The sequence below is a fragment of the Orcinus orca genome, chromosome 19 (genome assembly GCF_937001465.1).
Source record: "Orcinus orca chromosome 19, mOrcOrc1.1, whole genome shotgun sequence".
In the NCBI taxonomy this organism is placed as follows: domain Eukaryota; kingdom Metazoa; phylum Chordata; class Mammalia; order Artiodactyla; family Delphinidae; genus Orcinus; species Orcinus orca.
Genome location: NC_064577.1, coordinates 36188369 through 36200471, shown reverse-complemented (window position 1 = coordinate 36200471; position 12103 = coordinate 36188369). Strand labels below are relative to the sequence as shown.

At 41.7% G+C, this 12103-nt stretch overlaps 1 protein-coding gene across 11 annotated transcripts in view; it reads right to left on the bottom strand.

The window, feature by feature from the left end:
* STRADA (STE20 related adaptor alpha) overlaps positions 1-11721 on the bottom strand; it is a 29211-nt gene extending 17490 nt beyond the window's left edge. Inside the window, exons 1-3 of one of the 11 annotated variants that reach the window (XM_033438908.2) lie at positions 11596-11721; positions 3052-3131; positions 134-191 (exon numbers count right to left, since the gene is read on the bottom strand). In XM_033438908.2, the coding sequence (XP_033294799.2) occupies positions 134-191; positions 3052-3087 (94 nt within the window). In that variant the 5' untranslated portion in view covers positions 3088-3131; positions 11596-11721. The other 10 variants (XM_033438910.2, XM_033438909.2, XM_033438911.2 and 7 more) reach the window with 10 other exon arrangements.
* Positions 11722-12103: the final 382 nt, after the last annotated feature.

Sequence of the window (12103 nt, the reverse complement as noted above, 5' to 3'; positions counted from 1 at the left end):
TAAATATAACAGCTGTAGCCAAACAAATATAACAACTTGCCCTTAAATTGCTAATTTCTATAAATTGATTTAATCAACAAAAAGGCAGCGATATTTATCCTGAAGTGATGGCTAAATGCCATACAGTACTTACCTCCAAATAGTTCCAAATCTCTTAAGCCCTCAACAATGAACTTTTCCGAGACCCACCGCTAAAGAGGAAAACCCCAAAGAGAATTAGTATTTCTTCCAAGCCACAAAAAATTAACTATCAGCCATTAGATAGACAGACAAAAAGACAACTACAAAAAGCGAATCATGCAGTACAGTTAAGCTACATTTCTATGGAAAAGTTTTGAAAAGAATCTTGGATTTAAATCAACTGAACACAATAGATTAATTCCTTTCTCTATTCTTCTTTGCCTAATTTGATGAACAATTCTTAAATCTGACAGATGAGAAATAAGTAGCACTGGCCCTGATAATGAAGCATGCTTTTGTCCTTCCTATACATAAAACTACCTTTTGGCTCCATCTTATTCACTCCATGGCTGTCTATTACAGATGCTTTGGATCATTAATGCCAATTTGAAAACTACCGGAATTCACACACAGAAAATAGGGATGAAACAGTTTTTCACAAGCCCCTATTAGTTTGTAAAAGGAAATAGCAAACTGCATATTCTTTCATCCACTAGGATTTCTAAAGATATCACCAACATTTACATTTTCTACCAAGTTTACAAGGACCAAACTAGCATGACTAATCTATGGTTCACTTTACTGGGCTATTTCAAACTAGTATTGGATTTCCATCATACTGATCAGCGGTCTGGTTTCACCTGAATCAGGTTAGGTTGAAATAGAAAAGCAGCTCATACATAAAAGCAATGGGATCAAGGTTGTAGTTCACTCAAGGGCTGGTATTAAAGCTTGGCTTAGGGGTATTCTTTCTACCGGGTAGAGTTCAGGCTAAGGAGGGATTCTGTTTTGTTTCTCTTAATTAATAGCGAGGTTTACTCTTTCCAATATAAGTTATTCTTACCACATAAACATAAGAAAAAGGAAGATTAAGGAACATTCAGAAATAAGTTGCATAATATGGACTATGAATTTAAACTATAACATCATTCTCTGTATCAATTTTTTCCAAATTAAAAAAAGAACACTGTAAATTTAAAAAATTGATATAAAAAATTTATATTCACTGGAACACAAAATATAATTGACACCTTAATATTTAAAGAAAGTGGTATATTAAGGGAGTTCCCTGGTGGCCTAGTGGTTAGGATTCCAGGCTTTCACTGCTGTGGCCCGGGTTCAGTCCCTGGTTGGGGAACTAAGATTGCACAAGCCGTGCGGCCAAAAGAGAAAAAAAAAAGAAAGTGGTATATTCACAATGTCTCACAGTACACATACAGTGTTACAGAATTTTAAAATAATTACTACAGCAGTTAGAAATTGAGTACTTGATAATAAACAAGATAGTCTTTTAGGAAATCATTTAGGAAGCTTGTAAAGAAGCTAAACCCAGTATTTGTTCTTGAGGTCATTTTAGCTAGTGAAATTCTCAGGTGTAATAAAATTTTTCAAAAAGCCTTCAATTAAAACCTATGATGGGAGTTCCCTGGTGGTCCAGTGGTTAGGACTTCGTGCCTTCACTGCCAAGGGCCCGGGTTCAAGAAAGTGTTCCAATGATTACAATCTGATGCTGATTTTTTTTTATTAATTAATTTATTTATTTTTGGCTGCATTGGGTCCTTGTTGCTGCACGCGGGCTTTCTCTAGTTGCAGTGAACGGGGGCTACTCTTTGTTGTGGTACGTGGGCTTCTCATCGTGGTGGCTTCTCCTGTTGCGGAGCACAGGCTCTAGGCACACGGGCCTCAGTAGTTGTGGCACACGGGCTCAGTAGTTGTGGCTCGTGGGCTCTAGAGCACAGGCTCAGTAGTTGTGGCAATGTGAGCTCAGTAGTTGTGGCTCACGGGCTCCAGAGCACAGGCTCAGTAGTTGTGGCACACAGGCTTAGCTGCTCTGTGGCATGTGGGATCTTCCTGGACCAGGGCTCGAACCTGTGTCCCCTGCACTGGCAGGCGTACTCCCCACCACTGAGCCACCAGGGAAGTCATATGCTGATTTTTAAAACACACAAACTGGGCTTCCCTGGTGGCGCAGTGGTTGGGAGTCCGCCTGCCGATGCAGGGGATGCGGGTTCGTGCTCCAGTCCGGGAGGGTCCCACATGCTGCGGAGCAGCTGGGCCCGTGGGCCATGGCCGCTGAGCCTGCGCGTCCGGAGCCTGTGCTCCGCGACGGGAGAGGCCACAGCAGTGAGAGGCCCGCGTACCGCAAAAAAAAAAAAAAAAAAACACACACACACACACACAAACTCACTGAAAATGTGTAGGAAACAGGCAGATCATTAGTGGGTACACGTCTACACTGAAAAGGGCCAGCAACTCATTTAATGTTGAATGACTGATAATCATAAAATAAGCCACCTTGTTTCTTCTCTATCAGACAAGCTGGTGGGTATATTCTATATCTCTGGCCAGCCTCTGCCTGCAAATTCGTTTCTTTTTTAAAAAAATTTATTTATTATTTATTTTTGGCTGCGTTGGGTCTTCACTGCTGCACGCAGGCTTTCTCTAGTTGTGGCAAGCGGGGGCTACTCTTCGTTGCAGTGCACGGGCTTCTCATTGTGGTGGCTTCTCATGTTGCAGAGCACGGGCTCTAGGCGTGCGGGCTTCAGTAGTTGTGGCACGCAGGCTCTGTAGTTGTGGCACACAGGCTTAGTTGCTCTGCGGTACATGGGATCTTCCCGGACCAGGGCTCAAACCCGTGTCCCCTGCATTCACAGGTGGATTCTTAACCAATGCGCCACCAGGGATGTCCCTGCAAGTTCTTTTCTTAGGAGTAGAGGCTGCAATACCTACTTTACTTTCTACATCCCTCACTTCTGTATGATTCTGAACATCACATAAAAAAAAACCCCCAAAACCTCCTACAATATCTGCCAAACACACTGCTTTTCAGAAAATAAAAAATAGTAAAGCCAGAAGAAGAGAAACACTCACCCTAATTCGCTCTGGTTTACTTACAAGAAAAGACATGAGTTCCTAAAGTGTAGACCTACTTCAATTTCAAAAATTTAAACCTAGAAGGAAAATAGACACAGGTAGTTAGTCAAATCTGCTTTTATAGAAATATTTGTTGATTAACAAAAACCTACTATGAGTCTACCATTCAAAGCACTGTGCTAGACCTACAAATTCCTAGATTCTAAAGATTTGTTTAGAGAAACTTTAAGTGACAATAAACCTGGATGTACTTTGGCCAAATACATTCTGAAATACTGCAATGTCTGTAAGAGAAGTTTTTTATAGGGTTTTTTTGTTTAAATTAATCTTTAAATTTCTCATGACCCAACCCTCCACTGACCCCTCTGCAGAAGCAATTACCTTCAATTCTTTTGCCAGTTTATCCTCCTTTTTATCATCATTCTTAAATGCTGTTTATGTGTCATGACTTATCCATTTTAGACATTTATCTACTAACTTCCTACCATGGTAGGTGAAGACTAAGCTCTCCTACATCAACCTCCTGCACCCTACATTCCTGCCTTCATTCTCCCAACATAGTTCTGACATAAATTTTGGTTAAAACAATAGTCCAAATTTACATTACTAGGACTATGCAAACATGGTTCTTCATTGAGGCAAAAGGAGGTGACCACGTCTTCTTCCCCATACACTCATTTTTCCCCCCTAGAGTTAATAATGGCCTCATTTCTTCACTTGCTTGTTTTTCCATGTAGCTATTAACTTTTCCAAATACTTCAACATTTCTGCTATTAGTCTCATCAGTGTGTTTTTCCATACACTCAAACTCATCCATTCCAATTTTCCCCTGGAGACGGCCTTCCAGAGGCCCTCCATCCTGCTGCAGTCTGGACTAGCCGCTTAGTCAGTTGCACTTAGTCAGCCTTTATAGTGTGGAGATTTGGGGCTTCCAATTCTGGGGAATATCATTTCTTTGACAAGAAATAGGAACAGAAACTCTAATAGTTAAAGGTGTACTGCTAGAATTAGCCCCCAATTTTGTATTTATTTCACTCATACTTTACAACTCTCTGCTTTCTAGGAGACGTCTTCAAACTTTATTTTCCAACCTTTCTACTAAGTTTTACATTTTTGTTACCCATTTCCAAGAGCTTTGGCCATTTCTCAAATGTATCTTTTTTCATATCATCCTGATCTTATCTTATGTTTGCTATTTATAGTTAAGAATTTATATCTAGAATGGCTAAAAGCATAATACATCATGACCGAGTGGGGCTTACTTCAGGAATAACAGATTGGTTTAACATTTAAAAGTGAGTCAATGTACACAAAACTGTCTTTGTTTGAAGTTGTTTGCAAATAAAGAACAACCAATTTTAAGGAATTTTAAAAAATGAATCGATGTCATTTTACCTTATTAACTGAGTAAGCAAGTAAAAATACAATCATTTCAATAAACGGAGAAAAAGCATCTAACAAAATTCAACACTAACCCACAAGTTAAAGAAAAAAACCCTCTTAGTCAATTAGGAATAGTCAACTAGGAATAGAATAGAAATAGAATTTACCAAGTCAACTTGCTAAAAGATATGTATAAAAAATTTCAGGGGAGTGGGGATGGTGGTGTGCTGAATTGGGCGATTGGGGTTGACATGTATACACTGATGTGTATAAAATTGATGACTAATAAGAACCTGCTGTATAAAAAAATAAAATTAAATTAAAAATTAAAAAAAATTTATAGCTACCATCTATTAACAGTAAAAAGAATGAATGAGTTTCTTCTAAGGACAGAAGGAAAGCAAGAATGTTCTTATCACTGCTATTCATCATTGTACTAGTGGTCTTGGCCAATGCAAAAAGGCAAGAAGAAATAAAAGGCATATAGATTGGAAAAGATGTAAAATTCTTTATGATTTTCTATGTAGACATGATTGTATACATAGAAAACTCTAAGTATTCTATAAAAAAATCATTATACTTAAAATGAATTTAGAAAGGTCAATTATAAAATGCAATTGTATTTCTATATACTAGCAACAACCAAGTAGAAAATGAAATTTAAAAAACAATACCATCAATAATACCTACAAAACCATAAAATAATTAGGAATATTTTAATAAATTATGGATAAGATCTGTACGTTTAAAATTATAAAACACTGCTAAGAGGGATTAAAGATGATCTAGATAAGAGGTCTGCACCATGTTCATAGATTGGAAGACTCTATATCATTAAGATGTTAATTCTCTCCAAACTGATCTACAGATTTAGTGCAATGCTAATCAAAATTCCAGCAGACTTTTAAAAGAAATTGATAAGCTGAGTCTAAGGTTTACATGGAAATACAAGAGACCTAAAATAGCCAAATCAGTTTTGAAAAAGAAAGTTATGACTTACATTACCTGATTTCCAGACTTACTTTATTGCTATAGTAATCAAGACAGTGTACTTTGGTCTAAGGATAGACAAATGGATCAGTGGAACAGAACAGAGAATCCAGAAATAGACCCATGCATATATGGTCAATTAATTTTCAAAAGAATGGCCAAAGTAATTTCATGGGGAAAGACAGTCTGGATACAACTTGATATCTATTTAGAAAAAATGAACATTGACCCTTACCTTACATCGTACACAAAAATTAACTTGAAATGGATCATAGAACTAAAGAGAAAGTTAAAACTACTAAAGAAAACAGAGGAGAAAATCTTCATGATCTTGGAATAAGTAGAGATTCAAAAAAAGAACATCAAGAGCATGAAATATAAAACAAAAAATATGATAAATTGATCTTTATCAAAATTAAAAATGTCTGCCTTTGAAAGACACCACTAAGAAAATGAAAAGATTGGGAGAAAACATATTGTGTGTGCATGTATATGTGTGTGAGTGTGTGTGTCTACAAAGGACTTTATATACAGAATATATAAAGAATTTCTATACTCAATAATAAGACAACTCAGCTTAAACAATGGGCAACATATCTGAACAGAAGATATATGAGTGGCCACTAAGCACATGAAATGATGTTCAACATCACTTGTCATCAGGGAAATGTTCATAAACCAACAATGAGATACCACTAAACAGCCCCAAAATGGCTAAACATAAAGACTGACAATACCAAGTGTTGATATCAACCAACCAGAACTCTCATATGTTGCTGGTGGGAATGCAAACACATATGGCCACACTGGAAAATGGTGTAGCAGCTTCTTATGACCCAACAATTCTGCTCCTAGGTAATCTACTCAAGAGAAATGAAAACATATTTTCTCATAAACTTGTACATGAATGCTTGTAAAAGCATTATTCACAAGAGCCCCAAACTGGAAACAATCCAAACATCTGCCAGCTGGTAAACGGATTTTTAAAATGTGGTACATACGCCAATGTAATACTACTCAGCAATAGGAAGGAACAAACTACTGATATAGGCAACAATTTCATGTTAAGTGAAAGAAGTCAGACACAGATCTACATACTGTTTCCATTTGCATGAAATTCTAGAAAAAGTAAAAATACAACAGAAATCAGATCTTTTTTTTTATAAAGTTATTTATTTTATTTATTAGTTTTGGCTGCGTTGGGTCTTCGTTGCTGCGCACAGGCTTTCTCTAGCTGTGGCGAGCGGGGCTACTCTTCGTTGCGGCGCACAGGCTTCTCATCGCGGTGGCTTCTCTTGTTGCAAAGCACAGGCTCTAGGCACGCAGCCTTCAGTAGTTGTGGCACACAGCCTCAGTAGTTGTGGCTCGCGGGCTCTAGAGCACAGGCTCAGTAGTTGTGGCGCACGGGCTTAGTTGCTCCGTGGCATGTGGGATCTTCCTGGACCAGGGATCGAACCCGTGTCCCCTGCACTGGCAGTTGGATTCTTAAACTCTGAGCCACAAGGGAAGTCCCATAAAGCAGATCTTGCTTGCCTGGGACCAACAGTGAGATGAGGGACCAACTTCAAAGAGACACATGAGAACTTTTCAGGGTGATGGAAAAGTTCTGTATCTTTATTGCATGGTGGTTATGTGAGTGTATCTGTCAAAACTCAACAAACTGTACACTTAATACAGGCGTATTTGAGACTTCCTTGGTGGTCCAGTGGTTAAGACTCTGCGCTCCCAATGCAGGGGGCCCGTCGATCCCTGGTCAGGGAACTAAGATCCCACATACCGCAACTAAGCCCGCACACTGCAACTACTACTGAGCCCACACGCTCTAGAGCCTGTGCGCTGCAACTAGAGAAGCCTGCACGCCACAAGAAGGCCCAGCGCAGCCAAAAAAACCAAAAAAAAAAAAAAAAGTGTATTTTGTTATAGGTGAATTACATCTGAATAAAGTTGATTTTAAAAGTAAAATGATTAAAATAAATACTCAGAAATGCTTTTGAAGAATCTAGAAAAAACCCTGCCACATTTCCCTTCTTTCTTTAAGGTGGGGTAGGGTTGTGAGGGGTTGTGGCAGTGGTACAGCAATGGGGGTGGGGACTTAGTGTGGTACACAGAATCTAAAAGTCCTTAGAACAGCTTCAGAGGAATCGAAGCAATGGTTTTCAATCCAGGGGAGTGAGGAGGCCTTTCAAAATCATCTATAGATTTTTACCAAATTGCATTTATTCTCACCCCAACACTGATCGTATAGAAGCCCCACCCCACCATGCTGAGAATAATTTATCCTGCTACGAAATAGTAAAAATATAGATTGAATTTGGAAAAAAAAAGATTATTAGAATGCACATTGTCTAATAACATTAAACACAAAGCATCAAGCCAAAGAAATTTAAGAGAAGACAACATCCACGTCCATCTGTAGTCTACAACAGAAAGGAAAGAGAATATTAATGTAGATAAAGAGATGATTTTTATCCTCAGAAGGAATTATCTATGCTCTGGAAAAAATACTGGAAATAGAAAATAAAGTCAATTCCAAAACACTGTATAAACAAATATAACTGCCCAATTGGAGAGACCCAAGAACTGGTTCTAGGCTGCCACTTCAACAGCTTCTCTAATGATCTGAACCACTGGTTCCCAAATCAGGATGTGTTTCAAATTCATTTGTGTTGTTAGAAAAATCTATGGATGCCCGCCCAAACTCCCACCTCCAAAGATTTTAATTCAGCAGGTCTGGGGAATGCAAAAGTAGAAATGGGCAACACTTTATGAAGTTCAGCAAAGGGAAAGATTACAGTTAGCTAGGTGGACCTGGATAGTTTCATTGAAGAGGTGGGGCTTGAATGTCAAACAGGACTTAAAGAAAATGGGAATTCCAAGCATAAAATAGTATTAGCTGCTGATTATTTAGTGCTTACATATCCACAGGTGTATCTCCTGGTTTCTAGAATAGCGCCTAGCACAGAGGAGGCACTCAGTAATACTGAAGGACTGACCAAATGTGCCGAGCAGTATTTCAGCACTTTGCATATACTCTCCAATTAATGTGAGGGCGGTTACAGAAGCAGAACTCCACACATATGAGAACAATTAACAGGCCTTAAGTGCATGCTAGCTCACGGATCTTATTCAGCAGGCAGCAGGAAGCCACCGTAGGTTTTGAACAGAAAGGTGACAAACACAGAACAGTGGTCTACAGTAGTGTCTCTCAAACTTTATTGTGCATGTAGATCACTTGAGGATCTTGTTAAAATGCGGATTTTGATTCAGAAGGTCTGAAGTGGGGCCTGGTAGTTCTAACAAGCTCCCATGTGATGGTAATGTTGCTGATCTGTGGACCATCATATTGACATTTGAGAAGCCTTGTTCTAAGGAACATTCTAAGGATATTAATCTGCAAAAGGATGGGAGAGGGGGAGGTGAAAATAACCCAGAAAAGGAATGCCAGTTAGAATACAATTATACTGGACCACATCTGTGGTGATAAGAGCCTGTGGCAGAGGGAATATTAAGAAATAGATGGATAGGGTGAAGGAAAAATAAAGAAATTTAGTTAGTAAGTACACCATAAGTCATCGAGCCTATCCTCCACCCTTTGGAAGAACTGCTTTTAAAAACTCCTGGGGCTTCCCTGGTGGTGCAGTGGTTGAGAGTCTGCCTGCCGATGCAGGGGACGTGGGTTCGTGCCCCAGTCTGGGAGGATCCCACATGCCGCGGAGTGGCTGGGCCCGTGAGCCATGGCCACTGAGCCTGCGTGTCCGGAGCCTGTGCTCCGCAATGGGAGAGGCCACAAGAGTGAGAGGCCCGCGAACCGCAAAAAAACAAAACAAAACAAAACAAACTCCTGAATATAAGGTTATCTAGTCTCTGCTTGAAAACTTCTCATGCCAGAGACTCACTACCTAATCAGGGAACCCATTCTAACTGTGAACAACTCTGATGACTCCGACTTTTTTTGTGTGTGCCCAAGTAACTGGGAAAAGAGTAGCGTGTCAAAGACAAAATGGGAAAGCTCAGAGATGGAAGTTTTGGTGGAAAGATGAGTTTGAGTTTTTAGGTCATCCTGAGGTTGAGAAAACAGTTATATATCCCAAGTAGAAATAGCATTCAGTTAGAGAAGTACTGAAAAGACTGATGCGTAAAAGAGGGGTTAGAGATGGCTATGTGGACTTGGAAGTTAGCAGCTAAAGCTATATGAGCGACAAAAATTCACTAAAGAGGAAAATGGTGAGAGAAAAGCAGAGAGCTGGGAAGTAAGCCTTGGAATAGGTCCATATTTAGGACATGCAGCTTGAAAGGCAGGTAGGAAGTGGAACCCAAAGAAAAACTTTAACGATCCTGCTTCCCCTTGTGGACCACTAACACTCTCCCAATCTGTTAACTTTTACCTGTCCTTCACTACTCATCTCAGGTGTCCTGTGCTACAGGAAGTCCTCCCTGACCGCCCCTCCCTACCCATGTTAGATGTCTGGCCTCTGTATTCAACCCTTATACCTACCACTCTCTTAATTGCCTATTTATCAGTTTCCTCCACTAGAAGAGAGACTCTGTCAAGGCAGGGAACGCATTTCATTCGCTGTTGCATTCCCAGGGGCTACTGTGACCAACACTTAATATTGGCACTCCTGTATCTGTTAACTTAATAATGGTAAAAATAATAAAAGCAGCAGACACTTATGTGAACTTAGTATGTGCCAGGATCTGTGCTAAATGCTTCATGGAGATCAGCGCACAGCAAGTATTATAGATCCTCGTTTTACAGATCAGGAAATTAAGACTCAGAGAGGTTAAATGCCCAAAGTTACACAGGCATGGGACTTCCCTGGTGATCCAGTGGTTAAGATTCCACACTTCCACTGCAGGTTCGATCCCTGGCTGGGGAACTGAGATCCCACAAGCTGTGTGGTATGGCCAAAAAATAAAAAACACACAAACAAAAAAAACAAAGTTACACAGGCAAGTGGTGGAGGACTGATTAGGTCTGTTCCAAAGCCTGTGCTCTAGAAACCATGAGTGATAATAGAGAAGCTTAGGGAGCAGTGTCAAGACTGTGTGTGCAAAGATATAATGACTGAAAAAGCATCACCTGATTGGACAATGAGGTTGACCAGATGCCAAGCGGTATAGAAAGGAAATTCATTTACTTTGATTTTTCCTTTTTTCCCTATTTTTGTCACTGGTTTTCTAAACTTCCTCCATGTCTGCGATGACAACTATAAACACTGCATTTAAGCCACAATACCTCTAAGAAACCTAGTTAAAGGGGGGGGGGGAGGGCAGCAGATTTAACCCGTTCAGCACTAACATATGGCTGAATAGGCTCCTGGCCTGAGGAGATTTGAAAATCAGGAAAGATTTGGTTTCTTCAGCTCTCAGGGACAAGGAACAGTCTTGGGGGTCTCTAAAGAAAAGTATCCATCAATCAATGAAAAACTGTTTTAATGCCACAAATACATATTGGAATACGGTTCTACCCCAACAGATATTACAATAAGAAAAGAATCAATTCGAACGGCTTTTGCTCTTTTGGGAGAAGTCAAGTTAGAATATACTAGGATATCTTAGCAGAAGGCTGGGCATAGAAGTTAGTTCCCCATTTCCTGAAAACTTGAACAATTTTATTTAACCACACCCCTTCTCTCTCGCTCACCTCCCTACCCCCGCCCCTCATCTCCACCCCAATCTACTGTGGGCACTTAAACATTTTGGAAAACAAGACCATCAGAAGCTCTGTTTAGGCTGATTCAGGGAGTACCTGATCTCTGTTCTTACGAGGGCTTGACCCACTGGCTATCCAGCCTGGGATGAGATGGGGATGTGGTGGGGGGATGCGGGGAGAGGGCAGCCTAGGATATGCCTCCTCTTTGCTAGATCAGGACAAATTGCCACCTGGGCCCCAGGTTTCCCACCTGAAAATGAGGGGGGAAGAAGAGAGGGAGCCCGGCAACTCTGCTCCGGTGTCTCCGGGCCAGGCCCAAGCCTATTCTGCTCTCGGGCTGCAGCCCCTCATCGCGGGAATCGAGAATTCGGGTGAAAAGGGGCCCGTAGAAGGCGAGGGGGGGCTTAGGATGGCCGCTCTTCCGGAGGCCCGCCCCCGAGGAGATGGAATCGGCGTCAGGGCAGGAGGGACCGATCCCTGGAGCGCACCAGGCGGCCCCGCCAGCCCGGTACCTGGTCCTGGAGTTAGCAAGCAGTCTCGACCCAATCTCAGCTCCGCCTCCTTGGTTTAAGGCCGCGTTGCCGCCAGGCCAGTTGCTGGGAGGGAGGTACGCAACGTGCCATGCGCAGTAGAGGGACCCGGGGAGGGCTGGTAGAGAACCGCCCCGCCCCGCCCGCCCCGCCCCGCCGCGCCCCGCCCCGCCCCGCCCCGCGCAGGAGAGGAAGGCCCGCCCCGGCCCGCTAGGCCCGGCAGGTGGGGAAGTTCTTCCTGGTTCCCGCATCTCCGCTGGTGCGGCCGGCCCTCAGCAGCGGCCTCTCAGAGAGCGGTTTTCCAGTGCTGAGTTACCTCATTACGCGCTGCGCATACCTGAGGGCATTCGGTCTCCAACGGAGGGGAAACGTTTCCCCCCCGCGTGTGGAAGCCAAAGACCTAGCTTGTCGTTGGTGTGGCCTTCGGGGTCCGAAAAGGGCTCTGCAGAGCCTCCATCCCCGAAGCAGGAAGGCAGTGGGATGATTTCAG